We start from the raw sequence: 27031 nt of genomic DNA, 5'->3' as shown, positions 1-27031 counted from the left end.
GCCCATAAGAGAACTGAACCAGGACTAATATTCCCAATCATAGGCAGCTGGCTAGTGGTAAGAAGCAGAAGTACAACAGAAACATGTTAGCAAGACATGAGCCACAGACAAAGGGAGACGCTTTACAGCACAGGACAAGCACGGACACGTCAAAATTCGGGGAAATGGTTTAATTCAGACAGAGGCAAAGAAACACACCACACATGAACAAACATTGACCAAAATTAACACAGTCCTTGGGCTACACACTCCTCTATGGGAAACAAAAAAACTACACAAGTAAAAAGCAAGGCTCAAACTAAACAGTTAACTTCTTTTAAACTAAGACAATTACCCACATAAGTTGTCAAATGTTTTGCTGACTTAAGTATGGACAGCACAGGTACTAACATGAAACTTACCACGGTTTAGAAGACCCAAGTCCCCTCCCCAATAAACTCAAAATGAGACATGTAGTCAAATTAAAAATCAGGCATATTTAGAGACAAGGAAAATGACAAAAAATTGCTTGTCACCACCAAAGAGGCCCGACCTGGCGAGACGAGCCACATTGAGCGGCCAGACAATTTTTTCCATATAGATTTTGTTTCCTTTAATTTCCAATATAAAAAGCTCCACTGGTACAAAATACATATGAACAACCAGTTGTGGATATTGAAAGCCTGACATGTCTTTTTCAAATCCCACCCATTTTCTCCAAAAAAGAAAAAAAAAAACTGTATACAGATTACATCAAGATGCACCCACTTTGGCTTTTATCAGACAAGACAAAAACATCTATTTTAACTTATTTAACATAGTCCTACGGATAAGACAAGGATCAAGACAATATCTAGTGATGCAAATCTACCGCACGGCCAAAATGTTGCACTTGTTGGGAAAAAAAAAAGTGATCGTTTACTTGGATTTTGTGATGGAAGCCCCTGAAGCAAGTCATAATTTGGGACCACTTTGGACTGTACATTGTGCTCTTAAATATTCACAGTAAAACACAACCACACAATTAACCCTTTCAGTGTTTGACACAAGACTTCCATGAAACATTTCAATGTTGCATCGAAAAGTGTAACATGTTTCACACTAAAAAAGAGGGTTAACCTTTGAAACGTATAGTTTTATTGTTTATCTGCAATTTTTAAACCAACTGCTCAAATAGTACAACACAATACACATTTTACCAATAACTCAACACAGAGTGGGGGTAGGGGAAAGAGGGTTACATGAGCAAGTGACAAAGCTTTTTCAGGACACTGGCAGACAGATAGATATAGACAAAAAGGCGAATTGCAGCAATCTCTAACCAAGGCCTAATATTTAAGTGTAGGCAGTTTCTAGACGTATATATATTATGGCACTTTGAATATTGTATTGCATTTGGATAGAAAAAACACACCGTAAAAAGCACATGCCCACGTTTAAAAAGTGAAATTAGTGGTACCTTTGTAAATTTTGGGATATAATCACACGTCACACACATTCTGCAAAAGTGATTACAGCCCACAATTGTGCTTTTTCTTACAAAAAAAAAAAAACCTCCTCCAGTACTGGTTCAAATTTTGGTACCTCAATATTTTTTTGGAATATTTATGCACGTTAAGAAATAAAATCCAAACTGAAAAGGTCAAATGTGACAATTGTGCATTTTGTGTCATAACCCTGCGTGAACCAGTTTTCACACAAAGCAACCCCTGAGTTGACAACTCTTTAGCGCCATCGGGTATGCATGTTTTTTTTGGGAACCCATCTTTGGGGGATGATATTTTTTGTCTTTATTATTTTTTTTAAATCAAGGTTACAATACCACCCTGGTATTTAAAAAAAGTGTAAACTGCTGAACAAATGGAATGTATTTTGTAAACCAACACTACAGTGAAGGGTAAAGTTTCAGTGTCAATGTGCTGTGTGCATTTGTGAAACATGAAGTCGCTGAACAGAAGAGCCATAACTAAAATTAATCTAAAGCTAGCCTACGCGTGTGTGTGAATAATAAAATGTGCTGAAACCCACAGGCCGAGTGTTGTGTGTCCAAGCGATCTCTTCTTCAGGGGCTCCCACTAGTTAACACAAAGTGTTGGCGTGTGTCGGTGTGTGCATGCAAAAGCGTATTTGAAAATGTTAATCATACAAGAAAATGCATGTTTGTGTGACTTCAAAAACACTGAGGCTGACAAGTGGGCACTTAATAAAAACAAAAGTACATTGTCCGACATGTGTACGGTTTGACAGTACAGACAATTGTAAAATATTTCAACATTAGGCAACCAAGACTAAACTAAAACGTGACATCCATTAATTCAATTAATAATTCACAGAAAGTCAACAAAAATAAAACGTACCATTAGGTTTTTGTTTTTTGTCACACGGAGAATAAAACTACGAAAAATGTTTGTCATCTCAAAAGTTGAAGTTACAATTAATGCAGCAACATTTTAGACTTAAACTGAGATTTGAAATTTAAAGTGACCCTTAAATGGTCAAACTGATTTTTAGTCCTTTTTAAAAAATGTAATACACTGAACTTTCCCCAAACCCACATACACAGATGACAATTACAACATAATCTACAAAAAACCCAAAGTTTGCCTGGGTTCTGTGAGTTAAATTCTATAGATTCAATGGTATAAAATATAGGTAATCTAAGTGTGCATTTCAACCACAGATTGTCTATTTGTGAATCAGTTCTACAAAAGTTGACTCATGTAGGTGTCATTTCTCTAAACAGAGCAAATGCACCTTATATTGTGCCATCAATATTTTCCAAAGAACACACAGTTTTGTAAATAAAATGAAAATATATATTAGCCTTGGTGAAAGTTTTTTTTAGGGTTTTTTTTTACTTTACACTGCCCGCAAAATGTAGAGACCTTTACAGAGCACTGAGATTGAACTGGACTTTCAAAAGTGTTGGAAAGTGGTCTGGAGCACATTATCGTATAAGAAGCCAACATATTGCTAATGGCACCAAATAGCACAGCTGTGTGCCAATCCCTGTATTCAACTTTCAAGTGAACTTTTACTGAGAGAGGTAAAAAGAAACATAAAAAACCAAAACAAATCCCACAGGTTTTAAAACATTTGCGGAAAAAAAAAAAAAAAAAAAAAAAAAAAGCAAAAACTTTAAATGAATTGAACATAGTTTTCACATTGATTTGCTTGACCTCTCTCCCACCTGTCACATTTCTTTACAGAACAAAAACAAAAAAATGAATACACATGCTGAGAAACCAGGTTGAGCTAAGGTCAGGGGTCAGTGGGTGGCCAGGTATTGGTCAGGCGAGCTTAGACATCACAGACAATGGTGGGATGGTGAGGCCACGAGTTTGGCTTGGCTTTCAACATCATGGAGACATGCTAGGCTAATGATGAGCAAACAGGCATGGAGAGTTGTTCTAGAAAAGAACACGACAGGAGGAGAGAAGACACAGGAGAGAAGAGAAAGTTAGGGGCACAGCACAAGAATCTTTAGCCATGAGGCACAAAAAACAACAAAACATCACCACATACAGTAAAGACAAACCCCCCTCTACACACAAAAACGATACACAGGTTTAAGATGTGACACCAAGACACAGTATGGCCACATGCATTGACTATATTATACTTGGCACGCAAAGAGGGTCTCTGTGGAGGCCTGTAGACGGATGGAATGCCTGGAAGTGGTTAATAGAGAGGTAGCCTCACTCACAAGACACAGGACAGATGAGACAGGGGCAGGGGACGTTTGGGAGGGAGGGGCTGAGTGCAAAGATTCACATGAAGGACAATGGACAATGAGACAGACTACACACAAGAAGCCACACAGGGTGAAGCACTGGCTCAGGGTCTACGCTTCAGCCCTTAGACTGATCCTTAGTCAACCCCTCTACACTTGACCTAAAGGCAATGAAATGTATGGGAACACAACTGATGCTCTCCACTAAATACAGTGACACAAAATACCTCCAGCAAACACTGACTCCAGTGATAGTCATAAATAGGCATACAATAAAATATTCAAATAGACTTAAAAGTACATGATAAAACTGCAGGGATGAATACAAGAAAATCTGGAAAGAGAATTGCAACCATTTAAGGAATAGGCCGAGTCTCCCTCCAGTGACAGGCTCCGCCCCCTGCCCCATTGAGTCTCTGTGATGACCTTGGCAGGAGGTAAACTTACCCTCGCAGTGCTAGCTTTGAGCTGGGGAGGGGGCCCGGCTTAGATCAGTAAGGTTTGCTGTCGTTCTTGGAACGCTTCAGCTGAACCTTCAGCCTCTTCATTCCGATCTGAAAACCGTTCATGGCCTGGATGGCAGCTTGTGCAGACACAGGATTGTCATAGCTGACGAACCCTGAGAGGAAATGATGAGTGAAACTAAGTCAGTCATTCTACTTGTGTTAAAATGTCATTTGATGAATCCATAAATGCGAGCGCATCTTACCAAAGCACTTGCTCAGATTGGTCTGTTTGTCAATGAAGACTTTGGCAGAGACCACGTTTCCAAAAGGCATGAACATCTGCAGGAGGTCCTGATCACCAAACTCTTGGGGCAGGTGGTAGATAAACAGGTTGGCACCTTCTGGCCCTACTTCATCACAAGAGCAAATCAGATTTACATTTGCTGTAATAAAATCATACAGCACATATGGTATAACGCCACACACAGCGAGTCCTAACCTTCTTTCTGGTTGCCAGCAACACTCTGCTGCAGCAGGGCCTGGCCGTAAAGCGAGGGCAGGGCAGAGGTGTACTGCTGCATCCCTGAGTATGCCTGAGTCAGAGCGTCCATGGAGCTGGCGGCCGAGCCATTGGCCAAAGAGCCCAACCCTCCGTTCATGGCTCCCATACCTGCCACACACAAGGACAGTCATAACCTCCTCACCACCATACACAATATGGGCATTAAAGTATGGATGCAGTTACAATGAAAATTAAACAATAGAAGTAGAGTCTTACCGCCGACGCTGCTGGTAAGAGCATTCAGATTGTTGAGACCCATAGAGCTCCCGGTCAGGCCCTGCAGAGCGCCCAGAGAGGCCAAAGGGTTCATGGCTCCGGACCCTGTTGAACCAGCTGTAGAGACAGAAAGATTCACTCTCATATTCTGTCATATTATAACCATGGTTTTAGTCTAATCAGGAGAAGCAAACGATGGGGGAGGAGGGAGTAAAATATCACACTTGCACAAGGGCTCATTAACTGCTACTGCAGTGTGCCCAACAATAAATTGAGCCAATGTATATTTACACAGATTAAGGGTAAACTGAGACTCTCATAAAATGTTGGCTCAGGGTTGATTAACTTCTATAAAACAAATGTGCAGCGGCTGAGGACCATTAGGCAATCGGAATCAGAAATGGTTTATTGCCATTGTCAGCGAACAAAATTCACAGGCTAGGAACTTGCTTTGGTGATTCGGTGCAACATACAACAAGGAACAATAATGAAGCAAAATGGAGGATGCGCGAGTTACAGATCATTTGAAAGGTGCAGGCAGAGCAGCAGGAGGGTTGAATCTGCCCCTATGGTAGGTGCTTTTATACCCAACTCTGCTCGGTCTTTCCCAAAGGATAAAAAGCATTAGCATTTCTATGAAGATATTCTCTGCATGCGTTAGTGGTTAATACCAGGGCTGCCCAAAGCTCCCAAGCTGGAGGAGAGGGCACTAGCGGCGTTGGGGCTGCCAGTGCCCTGGGCTGCTGCCGCCGCAGCAGCTAATGTGGCCAGGTTCTGCAGCTGCAGTGGATTCATACCTGAAGAGAAACAATAATTATGGAAAACTACAGAATCTATTTTGATACAGTTTTCCAACATGTAGAATGACAGCGTTTAAGTATGTACTCAACATGCAAGTAAAAAAAGTTCAAAATGATGAAAAAGGCAGCCATCAAAAATGAACTGCTACCCACCTCCTAGCCTCTGAATGCTATTGAAAGTGCCCTGGTTACTGGTGGATGTGGCCTGCTGCAGCATCTGTTGAGGAAAAACACCCATACGTAGCAGTAAGTTATACATGACACACGTGTCTATGGAAATGATCCAAACCCAGAACATAAACCACTTACAGCCAGATACTGTGGCGTGAGAGTTCCCAGTGCAGCCAAGTTCCCCCAGGAGGCGCTATTGAGCTGCTGGATTTGCTGTACCAACTGCTGCTGCAGGCGCCTCTGCTCCTTATCTCTCTGTGTGTCAGCAAACTTCACCACCAAAGGCGAAGAGCAGCCCTAAAGCACCACACATTATATTAAGCGAAAAACACCACACTAAAATGTCAAGTTCAGTTCCTAATTGCACTAACTAATGGCAGCGGATCGCTTATAAAAAGGAAAATATAGTCTGAGTCCGAGATAGTCTTTATGCCTTTAGCATTGGTAATAGAGCTAACACAGAGGGCATCTGCCATGCACAGCTGAGCCGGGCCTCATTCCATGAAGAGCACAAATCAATGCTTCAGACAGTGAACTTTTTTAGCTTTTGGGAGGAGCTTAATCAAGTCCACAGACAAGCAGACAACTGATGGAGACGACATTTAGAAAATAAAGACACTGAACAAGGGGCTCCTCAGCAGACATTTAGATCGATGCATTACAATACAGACAGTCTCACAGACAGATTCATGAAGACAGACGCATGGAAATGAGGCATGCGGTGCAAGTACTTTCAGAGTTGACCCATACAAGGACCAGGTGGGAGAGGGAAAATGGCTTCTGCACCACCCGCAACCCCACGACAGCTAAGAACTGGGGGAGTAATAATGCAGGGGAATGGGTGGCTGTGTTCTGCTACAACCACAACCGGAGTTATGTTTGGTAGGATCTTAATTAGCTTTGGTCCAATGCTTCACTAGGGAGCCTCTGACCTGAACGCTGTCAAATTACTGCTGCTCCACTTCCAAAAAGTCTTTATGGAGGACAAGGACCCAGTTTGAGAGGAAATCTCATTGGATATGTGCTAGTCTCTAGGTTAATTCCTCTAGAGGTTAGAATTAATCCAACTGGTAGAGTATTAAGATTGCTAATACAAGTGCAAAACAATCTCACTCCGATAAGCAATTAATGTCAAGTTGCTTTAAGCTCTGTACTATATACATTTATTTAGCAAGGAAAAATGTATTTTTGTAATAAGTAAAAGTGGCTTTGGAAATGACTCATGCTTTATGATGATGGACACCATCTGCTTTGACAAGTCCTTCCATCTTCCCAACACAAGGGGGCAGCAGAATGTATGAAGGGGAAGGGTAAAAATGAGAAATAGGTGCTCAGGGGTACAGTACCTCCATAGTCTGAGAGTGATGCATGGTTTTGATTGCATTCTGTGCCATTGCCCTGGAAGCAAATGTGACAAACGCACAGCCTGTAGGGGGGAACAATAGGAGAGGGGGGGAGAAGGGAGGGAGGGACAAGAAGAAACAAAAACAAGACAAAAGGTTTGGACAACTCGTTATGAACCCCAAATAACACATTGTACAGAGAATGGCGACTCCCAAGCACACAGAATCACCCTCACTGGTTAGCACATGGAGAAAGAACAAAACGAGGAGAACACATGAGCACAGTGATCGACAATTTAAAATCGCCGCCTGAGAGGCTTTGACTGTGGTGAAACGGTTAAAACACATAATATGCACACATAAATACACACTGAAGGCCTATCTTCAGTGGAGATGTATCAAGACCTTCTGCTCCGTTTCAAGTTATAGTTACCATCACATATTAAATTCAGTGTAATTACTCGGGTCTATTCAGAGGCCGTCAGCGTAAGGTCTAATCAGCCCGAGAGCCCTGCTTCGACCCGCCATCTCTAGGCCTTTATGCGGCACTGAGCTAAGTGGGAGATGCGACGACAGGCTAATTCTAGTCTTTGTGGAGTGTGATGGAGGAGGTGGTGGAGGAGGAGCCGGTTGCCAGCTGAGCCCATAGGCATCGCCGCCAGCAGTTGCCTAGGCAACGGCCCATTGTGTCGACTCCGCTCTCACCGGCCCTTCACAGCACGATGCGGAGGCAAATGGGGAGAGGCTGCGGGCACTGAGATGGGTACTACTGTGGGTGAATAGCACTTGATTTGAGGAAGGAGGTGAAAATAAAGCAGGACGAAAGGGGCTGGTATAAACACCGTTTCTAGGTATTGCCCTGTAGGTGGCAGTCACGAAGGCCAATAACACTGCACCCATACCGAAGACTCAGAGCACACCTACCTCTGCTCTGGCCATCAGGACCCCGTAAGATTCGGCACTCCTCGATTGAACCAAAAGAGGAGAACATCATCCGGACCTCATTCTCGCCGTACTTCTTTGAGACCATCCCAATGAACAGTTTTCTGTCTTCTACCGCTGCAACGGGAAAAGAGACATCTGGAGATATAAAAATAAGCACAACTGAGAGTAGAGCATGAACCACAGTGTAGATTTATAGCAACATTGAAAAGAGGCGATATTGATTGATGGATATATATCCATCTCTATATGGAAAGATAAAGGCTATAAAACAATTGATAAGTCATTGCTTCACATCTGCTGCACTGAAATGAATAAGGATCGTGGTCTATGCCGTCTTTACAGCTACAACTAAACTACCTTTAAGGGTTTACAATTGAATATTTTAAAAGTCCCAGATCATATTAAAAGTCTTTAAGTGTCATAATACAGGTCTTGGGAGGAAAATGGGATATGAAAAGCAATTCAACTAAACATTATAGACATCAGGAAGATGAGTGCCAAATCTGACACCTTTTTCTTATTCTTGCCCAGTTCTCGTCATGCAGCCATTTCTCTGGCTCACACTCAAGGTGGCAGGCTCTTGTACAAGTCTTGGCAAATCTCTTGGCTCGCCCACCCCCTCAGCGTCTAGGTCTCGAGACAGAGTATATCAGCCATTTCTGCCGCGCTCCTGATCCACTTCTGCTTTTGGTGCCCTTTAAAGCCCTTAATCCCCCCAACCCTTGACACTGTATAGAAACTGTCAGCGGCTGCAAATTCCATAAACTGTCCTTTTCAGTCCTTCATTTTCGCCGTACAAAAATACGAAATGCGTAAAGCTTTGCCTCGTCCTGGTCAAATACTTTTCTCTGTACAGGTCACCAAGGTGCAAAAAAACAGCAGTTTAAACTCAGCAGGCCACTTAAAGCTACTCACCACTTGTTTTCTCACTGTCAGCGGGTTTCATCTGAATAGGATGATGCATCTATAACAGGGAAAAACAAAACAAAAGAAACAGTTAAGAGTGGCACCTGACTGTATAATAACCACGTAGGAGGTGGGGTTGAGCTTTATTATCATCATCATCATCATCACAAGGGCCTGTCCACTTTTCCAGGAGGGAAGTCGCCAACCGCTCATTTTCCACTCTCACCCCGAGACCATCACTGCTCTCCAACAGATTCAGGGGGAAGTGTCTCTGCACTTATGTCAGGATCAAATTCTCCAATATCTAGTTTCATTCAAAGCTCTGGTGTAGCCTTGTGTTCGACTTTCCTGTCTGTATCAATCTTCTTCAAAGGCTATTTGGGAGAAAGTGCTTATAGTTTCATGTTGTGCGAGTTGGGAGGAAGAAGAAAGACCGTCTAATGGTGAGAATATTTTTAGCATAATCACCTGCTTTGTGAGGTGAAAGTACCATTTATCTGTGAGATGCCTGAGCCGCGGTGTTCATGAAAGTGGAGGGTTTGTTTTTGACAAGCACCAAAAAGAAGCAGACAGATGGCCAGCTCAGTGTGGGAACTGGCAGCGTCGCCGACCAAGAAGAGCAAGGCACACAAGGGACGGAACAGAGGAACCAGCCAGGCTTTGGATGCTTCACAATTTATTAATTTAGGAAAATGTTTGTCTTATTTACAAGTCACTTTTACTTAGAATTATTTAGGATTATATAGAGCTGCACTATTCAAGTCAAATTGAAAACTTACAAAATCCAAATATCTAGGGCCGTTTCATTATGACAAAATAAATAATAAAAATAAAACAAATCACAATTTGGCTCCAAATTAAAATTATGGTGATTTCACTAACAAAAAATTAACCTATGATCGAATATATTTTAGTAATGTTTCATGACACATTTAAGGCGAGACGGTGCAGTGAATAGGAAAAAGAATCTTTAAAATGTAAAGATATCAATTTGAAACTTCTACTGCAGTTTACTCACATAAATGTGAGAAAGTTGATCATTCCATGTTTTCAATTAAAAACAGCCAAAAAACAATAATTCTAATTTCACCTCGTTTTCTTAACTTAAAAACTGTAAATCAAGTCTTAGAATTAGACATCAACAAATCCTACTGTGTGTTCAGTCAATATCTTGTTAAATGCAAAATTAGAAATGTAAGTGGTGAAGTCTATCAGGATTCCCGCGGGGCTTTAGAAAGTCTTAAATTTGATAGCGGAAATTTTACATCTTAAACAGTCTTAGATTTGAAGAAAAATTGGGTTTAGGTCTTAAATGTGAAGCACCTACAGTATTTTTGGGACCTTGCTTTCAGAGCAGATTTATCTACACTAAATATATCTATGTGTGTCAGAGATATTCTGTTTATTGTCCTAAAAAGTCTTAACTTTCACGCAAGATGTTGTATAGGAACCCTGATGATGGACGCAAGTGGATTAAATGAAATAATATTGTAGTTTCCAGCCTAAATGTTGAGAGCAAACGGCCTGCAGTGTCTTACCTTAAAAGCCCATAGATTAAAACAGTGCTTCAGGTTTGCATGACAGAACGAGAGCCCGTATTCTAAACCGAAATTAATTATTTCCATTTTCAATTATATTATACGTTTGACAGCCTTGACCAGGAAATACATGGACTACTTCTTTAATTGCAGACACAATGTTGTGTAATGCTTTATGTGACGTTTGCAACACACACACTGTGGTGCTAAAGGAACAGGCTACACAAAATAAACCAGTGTCTCACGTAGCACAGACAAGAAGAAACCTGTGATCAGTGCACAGATATAATTAGGACAATGGGTGAAAATTAGCCCTGTTCTTAGGCTACACTCTCCTGTAGTGCCAAGTGTCCCTGCTAAAGATTGACCCTCTTCAAAACAGAACAATGACCGTGATTACGGAATATATCAAGAGGGACCGGAGCACCTGCAAAGCCATTGAGGTGCATCGCAGAACTCTTGTGTTTTATCCACTCTATTTGAAACATAGAGCTGATTGATAGTCCTGCTGCTGCGCCTGCATGTGCTCGCCGCTGCTCTCATTCATCGAAGCAGTTCAATATTTACCTGTAACCTCTGACAGCCGCTCCTTCTCCAATGGACTGCTCGATTGATTTCATTGATGGCTAGAGTTGTTTAGTAAAGATTAAATTGATTGGCTGGGGAGTCCAATCTGCTCTCCCTATTTTAAATAGGGAGAGCAGATTGGTGGAGGTTTAACAAGCAATTGAACGCATCCTGCTTGAATGGGCTTTAATCTCTACATAAATCAAATGAGGAATTAGGAGTGGGGAGTCAGTCGCAAGCTTCTTTGTTAAAAGACCAGGTACAACTTCTGACTCACCAACATTAGGACGTTAGAGGTACAGCGGTGTGTGTTGGCGAGCCTGATAAGCTCTTAAATGTTCTCAGTTGTTAGTGGGATGGCAGTGCATTGTGGGGGCAGACATTTCTTAGGCCAAATGTGTTTGACAGCAGAGCTCATTATGAGACTGCAGTGGCTAAAGACGGTCCACTAGGTGCGTACTCACCCCACTTAAGGTCTTTATGTCGTGCAAAGCATTCTGGGCATCCTGTGCAGCTTTTCTTGTATAAAAAGTTACAAAACAGCATCCTGCACAAAGAAAAACGAAGGGGCAAGAGAGAGACAAAAACGGCATTAAAAACCTTGCACAAATAGAGAATAAATGTTACACAAAGACTGCTGCAGTGAGGAATGCGCCTAAAAAGAATGCAAGTCACATGTTAGCAACATGTGACAGGATATTCTTAGCCGCAACTCTGAGATGGAGCTACAGCTCATGTATGAGCTCGCAGCAAGGGCACTGGGGTAAATCGGAGAGTTGACATGTCCAAAGAGACGTCCACAGGGTCTGTCAAGAGCCAGTGAGGCAGGAGACGGGTCGGCCTCGTCTGGACAAGTCAGGGCACAGGACCACCATCCAGCGCTCAGCAATACACCAGAACCCACTCCACTATCTGAATATGAAAATGGTACACAGTTGAGAGAGAGTTGATGTGGGGGAGGGGGTAAAGACAGTGAGGGGGAGGAGAGCCTCATCCTCCCGTCCCAGCAGTGCGCCGATGGCGTGGAGCCTGTCAGTTTGACTGGGCTGTGGAAGTGGAGCACTGCAGCGTCTCTGACCTACATACTGTGTATTTTCTATTACTGGAGCTCGGGCCTAGAAGGGGGGGCACTGAGCTGCTCTCTTCTCGGACCAGCTGAGCTCTCTGTGCCGCTTAGACCTGCCTACAATTACTGGAGCTAAATAAACCATCCAGGGAGACGTCACACTAAGGATTTTTTTTTTTTTAAGAGACAACCTAAAAAAAATGAATTTGTGGCAGGAAACAAGTGAAATGGAAGTGTTTGACAACATCTCAGCCACAGAATCTCAAGCAAGATTCAACAGCGACTGGGGCCATATATCATCCATGCATATAAACATTTGGAGATAATGTCACCCACTCTGATAAAACTGCCTCTTCCCCAATTGCTTCCAAGTAAGACGGCCATGAGATTGATGAGTCTGAAACTCCAGCTCACACAGAGTTAGCCAAAGGCCGCTGTGATAAGGCAAGATTATCTATTAGAATACATTAACATTGCATTAACATGTCAATAGGCCATCACAGCTGACAGAACAGAGGAGGGCCCTTCTAAAAAAAAGGGGTCTTTGAACTCTTCATCCTCACCATGAACTGCTCTCTGTGCGCTGTATTCACACACACTGCATAAGTACCCAGGAGACTTCCTCACACACCGCTGAACACAGGGGGACAGCCACGCATACATTTTATTAAAGGAATAACAACTCATTTGTCGTCTCAAAGGTGCAGTGAGTCGTTTAGAAAGCGGAACAACTCTTATTTTCAATCTGGGAAGTCCCCCAGCTCTGTGTGTGTGTGTGTGTGTGTGTATGTGTATGTGTGTAATATATATATATATATATATATATTATAATATATAATATATTATAATATATAATATATTATAATATATATATATATAATAATATATATATATATATATATATATATTATAATATATATATATATAATAATAATAATATATATATATATATATATTATAATATATATATATATATATATATATATATATATATATATATATATATATATATATATATATATATATATATATATATATATATATATATATATATATATATATATAAAACAAGTACATGTTTGGGTAGTAATGTAGCAATTTTTGAAAAATTTCTTTTGAGTTTTGTGTATTACGGTCAAGAAAGGCCGTAGTACACAAAACCAGGAGGATGAAGGCTAAACCCTGATCTTCAAATTCATAGGCACAAAAGCCTCTCTGAGGTAAAGGTTTGAGATGCAGCGTGCTCCTTCATATTAAACCCTAAAGGGACTTGGGCTTATGCCTTAAAAGTGAAATGTAGCAGAGACAGAACAGCTCAGGCAGTTGCGTCAGTGCAGTGCGTTGACTTCATGAGTGAGGTACTTTCTAGCTTCTACAGACAGCAAGCCTCCACTTCAGGTCTGCTGTAATTACAACTAAACTGAACTGAATCCAGACGAGACAAGCTTCGAAAGGCGAGTAAAATGTCTTAGACAACAGTTTTTAATTTCCGTCATCCAATGCAGATTTTTTAAATCTGACAAGAAAAGTTGACAAAAGTGAAACAAAGGCAATTGAATCACCTCTTCTGTGAGCACAAACAACACTGCAGTCCGTGCACAGACAAGCAGCACAGAGCTCTGCCTGAGGACAGCACAGAAATGTGAAACTGAAAGACACCACAAAATGATTGGGCAAAGTGACCAATGAAAACACTTTATCTGCAGACTTTTAATTCCTGCATCATTTACAGGAGGGAAATAATACTCAAGTTAGAGCAGGTCATGAGCCTCGGACTGTGTAAAATACTGCACATCAGTCTGCTGGAGGGGAACCACACACAGGAAAAAGCCAACATAAAGATGTACACGTCTACATTTCTTTTTTAAACATACAAGCAAGAAAGATGTGACGTAACGAGAAAACATTATGTTCAAATCATTATCTTGAATTTAAGAATAGTCACTTTAAAGGCGGTATGGACGATTTTTCGGCGATTTGAGAACTCAGGCGGAAGTGCGCATGCGCACTCCCCCGTGCGGACTGATACAACACACACGTGCGTTTGTTTAGTAGCGCAACGCATGTCTCCTGTAGATTTCTGTCCACTTCTGCATCAGCTCGAACTGTCTTTCTCCGTCTTCATTTTGCCCCGTACACTGAGGGAACTATATTATGATAGATCCATGCACTTAGGCACGCAGAAACGTGGGCACGAACCGCAGGCGGCTGCAGGTGAGCGATAGGTGCGTTTTATGATTGACACGTGGCAGGACAAATGATTTATCCACGCCACGAGGAAATATGATAAAAAATTTGCTGAAAAAAATCTTCCATACCACTTTTAAGTAATGGTTATTACGATTATAATTAAATAAATTAATAAAAGATGAATTTTTTTCATGCTTAAAATCATGTCCAGATGCCAGCCTGAGTGCCACAACTTCGATCAAAACAGTGCATTTGCAGTGGTACCTTTGCTCTGTGGGGGGTTCTGGGTGCGGTCGCGGAGGATGTTGATTTGGTGCACGGGTCCGAAGGGCTCGAACAGCTCTCGTAGCTCCGTTTCTGACCAGGTGCGTGGGATTTGCCCCACAAACATTTTGATTGAATCTGGATCCGGCTGATCCATTGTTCCATTCATCTTGGTGCCGTTGCCATTGCTAAGAAGAGAGACAAGAGAAATGATTAGGTTCTTTACTGCTAAAAGCATTTCTCATAATACAAAGCACTTTCTACTAAGAATAAATTAGTAGATAATATGGACATATTCAGCAACAACAATCAGAAATGTGCTTAAGTGTATCTTTAAATGTATCATTAATCAGACAAACGTGGAAGGACAGTAAAATTACCCATTGCAGAAATATCATTGGTATATTTTCATGATATTGGGGTTTGGCTGACCACCTGACTAAAGACATTTGGCTTTATTTGAACATTTAAAGCAAAACGTAAGTACATAAGCAGAGTTTATCAGCCATCGGTTGCTCTAGTTTCCAAACAAGCTGGTGTCAGCATCAGCCGTGGAAAACAATAACAACATTGGCCAATCTATACAATATGATATATTGCCCCTCTAGTTCAGAGCAATTTTGTCATGAGTCAATAACATAGCTTACCAATGTGACAGTATTTTATGGATCTTGACTTAAATCCATACAACAAGTTAAAGCAATAATAGAAACCAGGCATCAGATTTATAATGCATATTTTGAATCCAGCCAAGAATAAGCCAAAAGAGTATTTTTTCCTTTTTCAGATCGAGGCATCATCTAAAGATAGTCCTCTTTCAAGTCGAAAATGACAATGCACAATCTCCAATGTCAGTACAACAGGAATGATCATGGAGGGTGAAGATGAAACTGAGGAGATGATCCAAATCTTAAATCATAGCATAACCACAGGGCGTCTGCTATGGCCATGTTACACCATGTTGAGGCTGCAAAAAGAGCTGATACATAAGAAAAAAATAGCAGAGCAAGGTTTAAAAGAGGGGAATAAAATAGTCACATTTTGTGTGACACTTGGACCTAAGCCAAAACATTTACAAGCACATTTAGCACATTTACATTTACATAATATTGACTGAATATATTCATTGCGATAATCCAACAAGAGACGTTTCTTTTAGACAAGATCCACACACTAGTCTAAACCATTGTGATGCAAGGCTGCTAGATTATTCACCATCACAATATTCAAGAACAGCCACAAAATACAGGTTCAAATTATTCTGGAACTGGCAAAATTATTCAGGTTCACCAAGAGCACCAATAAAAACCATTAAAGCTTCTGGAACCATTTTGCATTAGAGCCACAGAAGCTGTAATGGGCTGTTAACACAAAAAAGGAATGTAAAAGTTCAAGATTTGCAGAACAATTTGTGGTACTGGGGGTAAATGATAAACTTAACTGCCATTTGGCTGCAGGCGTGTCTTTAGGACCAGAGAATCAATATCACTTCTATGCTTCCGACTACAACACCCCGGACTCTCCTTCTCATAAACTTGACGTTATAGGTTTACTGAGAGCGGGAGCAAATCTTAATATCATCTATGTGTGTATCAAAATGATATTAGATACAGCAGGTTAAGTTCAATTCAACTGGCAAATGCTGTTGAAAATACTGTTGGAAAGCACAAACAGGCTTTCTTAGCTCATAAAGGCTCTAATGATAACTATTGTGCACACACACAGACCTTTGGACACGAGTCATCCATCGTTTACACATCGAACTCAGTCGTTCAGCAGAAACACCAAACTCCTTTAAGGACTTAAATGACATGCTCAGAGAATGCACTGCAGTCACTTGGCTTAAAAAAATCTAACTAAATTTCAACAGGTACTAGTCCAACACTGACACGTTAGAGAGTGCATGGAAATGGGAAAGGCTGCATACAAAAATATTCCAAATTTGAAGTGGATGCTCCCCTCCTGCAGACCCCAACAGCTCCTCACAAATAGCAATGCAATGGTACAGGCGGTAACCTCCAGCTCCTCAGCACAACGGGGGAACAATCACATATTGTTCACCGCGACTCTGCCGCACAATGGTCGTCTCACAGTGGGCGTCGGAGGCTTCGTCTGAGGGGCCTCGGTGCTGGAGTGTGACACCATTTATACACTTTTGCCTGAAGCTCCTGCCGCCATTTTACTCGGGGCCATTTGAGGAAATGTAGTCGTTTGATTTAAGCCGATGCAAGTGAAGGAAAGTGGATTTGTTAAAGATGCAACATTTGGTTTTAAAATTGCCTTAATTTCACAGTGTTTTCTTCTGGCCCTCCTGCGGCAAATTTCTCAGCCGAGCAGATTAATACTAACAGCAATAATACTTGCTGCTTAAAAGTTTCTATCCTTAAATTGTGTGTTTTACTGTTACTTTTTCATATTAATGAAGAAAAGCAAAAAGACGGGAGAATCAGAGAGGTTAACACGTGCCGATAAAAATTAAAAGTCAAGAGCTGCACAATTTTGGATGAAAAAAAAATCTCAAAGCATTATTTGTGAAGTGTTGCCAAAAGATTTACAATTTGTTTTCAAGTCCAGGTTCAGTTCACATCTTAAACACCTCGAGCATTTAAGTTTCACACGACTCAAATATGAACTGCTCAACAAATGCAAGAATCCTACACATTTCAGAATATGTTTGTAGAGGTTTATACAACTGGTTGTGTAAAGAGGACATTTGATCACCCAAATAATTGTTACCTTTGAGTCTTGATAATTGTGCCAAAGCAGATGTGATTTTGAGGTAATTGTGATAATTACGCAGTCCATTTTGAAGTTTGTGTAAACAATAGAAAGCAATACCGGTTTGATGTAGCAGCATTAAAGATGTCCAATATCAAACATCAAGTCAAGAAAACCACTAAAGCTTCTCTAGTTAATCTAATACAGAGGCAATAGTGGCATAGAAAAGTAAGTCTTGTGCCGAGCCGTCACTAACAGCATACTATGTGGCAGCTCGACGACTGAAGACGCCCTGCAGCAGCTGACGAGTCACTCACCCAAGTCAGCGTCGCGACAGAGGCATGCTTCCTGCAGCACCTCCATAAAAACAGGTGATTTATTTCAACCATGTGTCAGCGGGCTAAGGAGGGCGTGCAAGCATGCGGACGCCTCTTGTCCTAGAACCATAATAGCCAACCTGACAATTAGGCTAATAAAACAGGCTATTTCGGAGAGCTCAACAGTCTTCAGTACTGTACCAACGCGTTATTGAAAAATTATTCTTTCCGTTTTTTAACAAGGACTACATTTACACTTCATCACAGACATTTTGCCACAGCACATCTGAATTAGATGTATTAAAGTATGCACATTTTCAATCACACACTAAAACTTTTTTTTAAACCAATGGAACTAAGAAAGTGACCAACAAATGTAAGTGTTTTGGGCAACAAAAGAAAACCTGTTCTTTGCCCACGGCTGTTTTATCAACGAGCTGCTTAGCGTCACTGTGGATGTGGGGGAAGACATGAGGGTTCACAGGCCCTAACGGGATGAGTTAGCACAAGTGAAACAGCTGTGTACAATCCAGAGACGTGAAGACATCTACAACCATTTAGATGCTTAATACTTCAGCAAAATTCAGACTTAACATAAAGACTAGTTTATCCCAGGCTTGGTTCATTGTACTTTCTGTTCAGTCTCTAAAAATACATTAATATTTTATCAAAAAGGTAGAGCAGGGTCTCAGAAGCTCTGAATCCAAACATCAAAACACTCTTGTCAGACCTAAAATGGTGATTTTAGCTGCACAACTGCCCATTTAAGTTTGAGGATATTTAATCAAATTTCACAAACTACTGCTAAATTCAAAAGACTTCAGGATAGGATTCTTTCAAAAGTAGATCCAGATTTCTCAAAACAAAAGCAAGCTTTCTGCCAGCATATAAAAGCATTGGCAGATTTGGCACTTCAAATTGTCCAAAGGAAAGAATGCTGCAATGAGATTTTAATAAACTAATATAATTGACTTAAGTGAATCTATTAGTTGTGAGTCTTTTTGTCGTATGCCAGACTGGGTTAGGACCTCAATAACCAGAGTTTGAGCATGTTTATTACGAATGCCTGTGAGACATATTCATAATCAGCAGGAAAGAACTGCAGTGTGACAAAGCTTTTAAAGAAATAATGACATTTAGCGCCTTTATGTGGCTCAGGGCGAGAACACAAACAGGAGAGCGTTTGTTTCCATTTTGATCGCAAGTCGAATCTAATCAGTACATGCACTGTGGATATCACGAGGAGTTATTATATCTTCATCCTGGCATTAACTTTCAATGGCTCAATATGGACTGATTTCATTGTTGCCTTTTCCTGATGAAGACGGATATGTTCAATCAGGCTTTGCATGGCCTGCATGTTAACAGCATCTGATGACAAGGCCCGCCCCATTACCTCCATAATCACAGCAAGGGCTCCTGGCGGCAATAGATGTTTGTAAGATGTGGTTTAGTAAACACTAACGTACCTCTCTGCCAGTTTAGGGATGTAAGGAGCTCGGGTCAGATGCACCGCACATGGGGCAGCATTCACCCAAGCAAAATGAAGAGATAAACATCTAGCTAAAAGCCCCAATTACTTTTGATTAGTGTGACAGGCGTGAGTGGAGGGGACTTACACAGCCAGTCATTATTCTGACCTGAAAAGGCAATGGACCACAGCATGATGTGATAACTTGAGTGTTTTATAGACTCAGAAGTCATCTTTTTCTTCTTCTTTTCTTACAATAATTAAATCTGAATAAACCTGACGAGTTAACTACCAAAATAATTTACAATTTTAATAATCGTTAATTTCTCGACTATACAGGCTCCTTAAACACATCCCAAACAACGTTTTATTACAAAATACATTTTAAAATATTTTTTTCCTCGATAATCAATTGAGAATAAAATTGCAAATATTCTTTATGTAGAAGCCTTCCAGTCCATCAGCATATTTATAACCTCTAACTCGTTGTAGAAAAAGATTCTGTTGTAGTAACTCATCACAACCTGCCATTTTAATGTCGAGTTTGATCTGGATACGACTGCACAGATGCCATTTACAATTAAAACAGTTATGAAATCAAAAAATTGATTTTAAATTAAAAATGGTGCTCTTAACCATAATATTCATTAATGTATATCCTGAAAACATGATTTTAGAGATATAATAAAAAATGTTATTGCACATGGAAGTCTTATTTCACAAAAAAATATGCTAAGTCAACTCATTTAAAACAATGGATGTTCATTTATAACCTGGCTCAAGCAAAATGTATGTGTATCACTCTATTACGTTATACATTGTCAATATGGACAGAATATTGCCAAAAGTATTCAACAAACAAACCAACATCAAGAAAAATATTTGAACCTGACAGGAACAAGCAGAGAAATCAAACTGTTTTTAAATCCAATCAGAGAAAAGCACAGTTTTCTTCCCCGTCCTCAAATACACAAAACATTTCCACGTTCAATTAAAAAAAAAAAAGAAAAAAAGTACAAAAACTGCTAAAATAGGCCAAAGTACTTCTGTTTACTACCATGTTTAGATTTGTCCTTTTGACTTCCGCCTAAACTACAATGTTTAAAAAATTGCGTGTCTCCTTCATTTTAATTAATTAAATTTATACATCACCGTTCATGACACCCAAACGGCTTAACGGGGTGCATTATTCACTCACTCCACACTCTATGGTGCCATTACTGTATCCACAGCTCTTTAAGGCCAAAAAAAAAATCAGCTCCGTTTTTTTTTAATAATTGTACTGTTGCATTACGAGACTAAACGCAGAGCAGAGACGGGTATTTGAACCGCACAAAACACAATGAAAGCTCCTTGAAACATAGTGTTGACGCATTGTTGTAATGATTATGAATATGGAACTCTTCATTCAAGGGTCACTTTGAAAAGTCGCTTATGTTAGCCGCTTACCTCAGCTTAGCTTATGCAGATAAATCTGATGCAAAAAGCAAAATTCTCCAGTCTTTTTTCTTCACTAACATGAAATCCATGTTAAAAAAAACAATGTATTCTTAAGATTAGTCCATAAATATAGTAGCTAACGTTTCACTTACATGAGGGCACATGAGAGCTATCTGGTTGTGCAATTGTGTAATTACAAGCAGAAAACAAAGCGAAATTAAACATGCAAGTTAAAAGGGCAAAATGTCCTCACACTTACCGTACTTTTAGGGTTTACAGCGCCCCTGAATCAAAGCCGCACACACAAAATGTACAAAGAAAACAGAACTTGTACATATACGGGCCGCACCTGTCAATAAACCGCAGGTGCCCATGAGATATTTACACACAAATAAGTGAATACGAGTCTGAGTGTAATAAAACACAGCGTTTTGAAGTTTAACAAAGAAAACACGCGTCTACTGAGGTCTTCTTCTACAATGTGTCAAACATTTGCGCTCCCTGCTAGAGTGCCCCCCGGTGGCCTTTAGCCAGTAAATTTATAAATTAGAAGCACCATTGTAATGATCGCAGGGTTCAAAGTGTGGGAAAAAAGTAGTGGCTTAAATTCCTAAAAGTATGGTAAGCGCTTTGTGATGGTCACCCAACCACCACCAATCACACACACCATATTGATAGTGTGTGGGTGAAGTGTCATGCCTACGGACACAACAATTTGCTCTAGCTGCCCCACTGTACCACCAGGTGTTCCAGCAGTCTTCCATCCAAGAACTAGCCAGGTCCCGTCTTATCTTATGTACTTTGTTTAACAAAAGACACAGCTATTTTTGATCGCTCCTCACAGTATAAGATGGCAGAACTAGCAGATTTTGATAAGCCTTGGATTTCAGCGAGTGCACAATGGAGATGGAGAACCGGATTGAGCATTCTTGCGCAGTGTGAGTCGATTCTAATTATGGCTCATCCAAAGAAGCAACAGGAGCAGACCAAACCAACCAAAAAAAGCCAAATTTTAGACAAGCAGCATTCGGCCTATAGGCAAAAATCACGAGTGTTGCCCTTGATCTGGCGGCCCAGTGCCCTTTCTCTCCTCAGTCCACAGGAGATCAGACAGACCAACACACATAAGGTCCTAAACTTTGTATAATCAGGTCCCGTGCCTACACACAAGTCCACAGTGACACTTAACTCACCGATCGACTGCCAGAGGATTGTGTCTAAGCCCAGTTAGAGACACTCTCACTGTCAACAGTCTCAGGGATAAAGCAATCAAATACAGCTGGGCTACGTCTAATCAGCTGTATGCTGTGTATATGAGGTATAAATACACAAATACTATATATGCAACACTCTTGTGCTAGAACTGTTGAAAACTGGACATATCCTTCACCAGTTTGCTGATGCAGGTTGGTCCAAAAATGTATATCATGAAAGAAATTACAAAATGATTAAGAGGGACATGTTTGTAAAGCCTTTAAATATGTTATAATGATAATTCCATCGTTTACTCGGTTGTATTTTATTAATTTATGCACAATTGAGTAACGCTTGGGTCCCCACCTCCAGCCCTTTTTTGTACTAACCGGTACTTGTGATGACTCAAATAATCCAGACTGTGTGTCAAACACGTAAAATAAAAAATACAACTGAAAATCCACAGCTTGCTACGGAGAAATGCCTCTATGATGAGACTTCTCGGTTCTACTTTTAGGTTTGCGCAGAAAGTCTTTGGACGGGTTTTTATTATTAACACGTTCTAGATCAATATTGCGGTTTATGACGAACAAAATGTGAACTTATGATCTGTGCGGGGTAAAGAGCTGGGAAAGGCATAATAGGACTTGTTTAAAAAGAGATATATTGCATTTACCGTTCTCATGTATAAAGCACGCGCGAGAGTAGATAAGAAGGGCTCTGACACGCAGAAGGGCTCGTGTTAAAATGTAACAGAAGCAGACAAACACAGTTCTTACACTGCGACATGAGCTCTGGGCCAGGCCAGTGTCTCCACTTGTTTACATGCTTTGTCACAAGGTTTCCATTAATGGCTCAATAATGTGGCGAACCACGTGTTTCTGCCCTCAAGTCAGCACTCTCCCAACATGGACGGGCTGAGGACAGTTAGCCTGAATGCTAACAGTGAAGGGGCTAGAGCCGCGGGCTGCACACTGGGTCCAGGAACCCACACAACATAGTCCATCAACAACATAGTCCATTATCTCATGTTTGAACTCAGAACACTGAGCTGAGAACACATCCAGGTCTTCAACGTACTCAACGAAACGTGAACTCGACACACAGAACATACAAAACCTAATCGTAGTGGTATTGTTGTTAAATTAAGCCAGGAGATGAAACTGACAACAATAAGGCATTCTTATTATGCGCATTCGCACGGAATATACTAGTGTTTCTATACAGTCGTAATCAATGCGGTTTTTCAACGAAAATATCGAAATGCGTTATCTCCGGATACACATGTTACTTGACAAATGTAGCGCGCCTAGTTTGCGGTTGCTAGCATTTCATTGTTTGTTTCAGTCTGGAGTGTATTTTTTACAACATACATACATGTATGTAGTGTAGGGTGAAATGTAAGAATACTACTGAAGATATTAACAAGTAGCCTAACTTCTATGTGAGCCCGCGCGGGGCTGGTTTGATGCTAGCGGTGTTAGCGCTACAGTTCTGCGCGAAGCTAGCGCTAGCCAACTCCCACCTCTTTGAACTATCTTGTTTGTTTCACATTTATACGCGCCATGAGGTGCGGCTCACCGCCTACTCATAATTTGTACTGAATTTAAATGTACAGATACATTACTTACACTGTGTCGCCAGAAGACATCAATCGACTTTCGGTCAGAGGAAGAAAATCCAAGTTATACGCCGAAGTCATGCTCAAAGCAGCGTCTGTCTAACAATGAGAAGCGACGTCCGCTCACACTCCACACTTCACTCCGGAGACACAGCGCAGACGAGGCCGAGCAGGTGCGGGGAGGGGGCGTCTTCTTCAAAACTGAAAAAGCATCCGCCTTGTTTCTTCCTGCTAATATATCTCCGGCACTAATAATTTCATGCAATCCGCTGTCACATTGCACACCAAGCTGCAGCAAACCAGAGGCGTGGCTTTCTCTACCAAAGTCTGAAAGCTGCTGCTGCCCCGTGCGGATTTACAACGCACAGTAAATGGACTGTATTGCCTCCATAAGGACATGCACGTGGTGCTCAGTTTAGTGCCTCATTTATTTTGATTATGTTGGCCAAATGTAGACTTCATTCACCATAATGTGTTTTTAAACATCACTTAAATATGCCTATGTAAGGGTAGGCAGGTAACAGTGTTTATTATTATAACAAATCTCTGGTCTAATTCAAGCCCTATATTGTCTTAACGTGGGTTGTATGTTGTTTAACTTATTTTATTTTCTCTTTCGGGCAGATCATAAATTCCCTCCATACTCAACAGTTTCTGCTGGCTGTTTCCCGGGGTCACAGGTCAGCTCCTCTTTGTGATGGGCCGTTGTTTCTTGGGGGAGGGGCGCCTGTCCTCTTTTGTTGTGCTGGACTTGCTGGGCGAGGCCTCTACACTTGGGATAGGTAGGGGGGGCTGTTGTTGTCAAGTACTGCCATGGCAGGGAAACTGGGGGGAGCACGCCTAATTATCTAAGCAACCTTTATTGCTTCAGCAGCTGTGCAATCCTAAAATATTATTCATAGTCAGTGTTGAAAAATCCCATTTATTTGTATTTAATCCCACATAAACCTTGTATCCATGGCAGTTTGAAGGCAACCTGGCACCAGGGCTGGAGAAGCTCTATTAAACAGTGTCTAAAATGGGTTGGTACATAATGTGATAGGCGACCTATTTTGCCTTCATGCAGACTAGCCCAATGCAACATGCATTACCATTAAAGCTTGAGGGGCTGCTATAAAAAAGGCAATCCAAACGTCTCCAGAGAATCAGGTTTCATTAAGATGGAGGAAGAATACCATAATGTCATTCCATTTGCAACATACACACATTTCCTTTTGGATCTCAGGGGATCACAATGAAAATATTTGTTATGAAGGCAATATTATTCCCATAAAGAGCTGCTCCCGTTTCCATGCCGACTCACAAATCTATACAATATGGCATGAATCTATCTTGATTTCCAACACCATGTCAAATCTGATAGTTGATGCAGTTGTTGGCACCTTCTAACACTAGCCCATTCCTAATCTGAGATTATTACTACTGTAATCCCAACATAATCCTTTTCATGTACCATGCTTTTGTTGTTTACACATTTTATTTGCTCACAGTTGACACAGCACCATCAAACTTTTACATTTATCCAGTTTTGAATGAAAAAAAGACTACATTTTTATTGAGATAAAACCCCATAATAGGCAACCAACTATAGAGCTCTCAAAATGGAGGGTAAAATTGATCTTGTTTTGCCTAAAGTCAGAGTCTTATCCACTTATGTCCATTTGTCCATTTCTAGAATTAGCAGGCCTGCCAATTACCCATACAATAAGTTTTGCCCCACCTTAGTTTCCACCCATATGTAATGGTAAAAAAAGTAATTTGTACAGTCCAAGAGCCTATTCAGTCAAACAGGTCTGACATCATAGACTCATCCATAAGGTTTAAATGCAGTCCTTTAGATTCACAGGAAAGAGAAACATTAACTAAACAGTGATCATATCATGGAAGAATGCCTTAACTGGAAACAATACAACCTATGACAATATCCAGTCCAGACAAAGAGCAGTGCAAATACAGACTGCTCCACACAAGCAGATCTGAATGAGGGGCCAAACCAACGTACCTCAAAGGCAGGTCCTCATTCCTGACAGAGATCCCGGCTGCAGAGGGGGGACAGCGCATGTTGTTGGCATACAAACTCTGCACCAGGGCCAGCTCAGACGAGTGCTCCAACATCGGTGCTCTGGAAAAATCCACCGCTCAGAAAGACACTTTCTCCCGTTTCCTTCTGTTTCAGTTCCTTCTCTATCTCCTCCCACGCTCTCTGGGTTTAGTGCAGCAGAGCGCGCCCACCCCCTTCACTGACTGGCGTGGCTGAAATAATCCTCTCTGACAGTGCACCGTGCGCTAATGCATTGTGCTGCCTGCGGCAGCCCAGTTTGCACACAGTACAACTGTGGTCGTAGTAGCACTCTTGCTCTAATTGACATTCATTATAGGAAAACTTTGGAAATTGGACGTGAGTTATTTATTTCCGCTGCTCCTGAGAGTCAGGCCACAGACCTGTGTTTACATTGGTACCTGCTCCTTCAGATATAACTATTAAGTCCTGTGCTGAGTGAGTGTTTAAACAGTGAGGACTGGAGAACTGGGCAAATACTTATTCTTGAAGTGTGTCCGCCTGCTCGTCTGAGGGAATTGGATCACTCCTTCACTGTAGAACTCCTCAAGGTTTCTGCTTTTTTCCAAAGAGATTTTGTAGTTTTTTCTTGCCGAGAAGGAGGGTCTAAGAACAGGGGACTATGGGACATTAGGACTTGTGTCGAAGGACAGTGGATGCTGGGACATTGCTCAATTCCTATGAACATTGTTTAATCTGTTTTCACTGTCACCCTTCAAGGCAACTGCTGTTGTGATTTCGGGGGATTACAAAAATACATTGAATTGAACTGAAGGGAATTAAATTAATTCCTCCTGCACTCATTATACTAGAGCCACAGTCACATTTCCATATGGCAGGTGTTGGACGGGTGGGGGCCTATTGCCACCACCGCCCTCATTTCATGATTATACTTCAACCTATGAGGAAAATGCTTTAAAACAAGTTCTAGCTATACCTATAAGAAATGCACGAACTATACATGCATGTGTAGGTGCAGTCATTTAAGTAACATGAAAATGAGTATTTGTACATGCAGTCTCCAAGAGAAAGCCAAGACAAGAGAGGCTCATTTAGATGGAGACAAAAATACCTGCTAAAAAAGTTATATTTAACCGACTGCAACTCTGATAGCAGTCCCCCGTGGGCCTACTTATGAATTGAACAAACAGCATATTCAAATGCCTTGCCTTTATGTGATTTGACACATTCAGAATAAGAAGCAAAGCCACAGCCGTCAGTGGTGGCAGCATTCAGAGCACACTGTAGAGGCTTAATAAGGCTGTTTTATCAGAAGCTGTCTCCAGGTTCATTTGCATTGGAGAGGCTTATTTGCCTGTGGCCAAACGTATAGTTAGAGTGATTATGACAGCAAAGCATTTTTTTATAATATTGAAATCATATTTGTACAATTAATTTCATCAGGCCATGTTCGGACAAAGCAATTCAAAAAACAAAACAAAAAACAAACTAGAATTTACATCTGAGTTTCCCAAAGGAACACTT

At 41.0% G+C, this 27031-nt stretch overlaps 1 protein-coding gene across 8 annotated transcripts; it reads right to left on the bottom strand.

Moving 5' to 3' along the window:
* Positions 1 to 155: 155 nt before the first annotated feature.
* Positions 156 to 25744, bottom strand: LOC140348688 (CUGBP Elav-like family member 2). 8 transcript variants are annotated; one of them, XM_072434723.1, is made up of 14 exons: positions 25490 to 25742; positions 14727 to 14914; positions 11671 to 11753; positions 9111 to 9159; positions 8175 to 8330; positions 7254 to 7333; positions 6046 to 6204; positions 5890 to 5953; positions 5608 to 5733; positions 4937 to 5053; positions 4658 to 4828; positions 4422 to 4568; positions 4160 to 4331; positions 156 to 3389 (listed from the first exon to the last, which is right to left on the bottom strand). In XM_072434723.1, the coding sequence occupies exons 1-13, from the start codon at positions 25600 to 25602 to the stop codon at positions 4204 to 4206; spliced, it is 1581 nt and encodes a 526-aa protein (XP_072290824.1). In that variant the 5' UTR covers positions 25603 to 25742; the 3' UTR covers positions 156 to 3389; positions 4160 to 4203. The 8 variants fall into 8 exon arrangements, with proteins under 8 accessions (XP_072290824.1, XP_072290827.1, XP_072290825.1 ...); XM_072434726.1 differs by having other exon boundaries at positions 156 to 4331; positions 4422 to 4565; positions 8175 to 8309; positions 25490 to 25744; XM_072434724.1 differs by having other exon boundaries at positions 156 to 4331; positions 4422 to 4565; positions 25490 to 25743.
* Positions 25745 to 27031: the final 1287 nt, after the last annotated feature.

Source organism: Eucyclogobius newberryi, unplaced genomic scaffold, assembly GCF_026437365.1.
Source record: "Eucyclogobius newberryi isolate DKJ021-1_F unplaced genomic scaffold, fEucNew1.0.hap1 SCAF_7, whole genome shotgun sequence".
Taxonomy (NCBI): Eukaryota; Metazoa; Chordata; class Actinopteri; order Gobiiformes; family Gobiidae; genus Eucyclogobius; species Eucyclogobius newberryi.
Note: the sequence above shows the minus strand (reverse complement) of the source record. Positions and strands in the feature narration are given on the sequence as shown.

Bases quoted from the DNA above. Each gene is read 5' to 3' on its own strand.
- LOC140348688 (XM_072434722.1), bottom strand. From the start codon at position 25,602: ATGTTGGAGCACTCGTCTGAGCTGGCCCTGGTGCAGAGTTTGTATGCC. The intron at 5,734-5,889 runs GTGGGTAGCAGT...GTTTCTCTTCAG, and splicing joins TAGCATTCAGAGGCTAGGAG to GTATGAATCCACTGCAGCTG. The intron at 4,569-4,657 runs GTTAGGACTCGC...CTTGTGATGAAG, and splicing joins TGCTGGCAACCAGAAAGAAG to TAGGGCCAGAAGGTGCCAAC.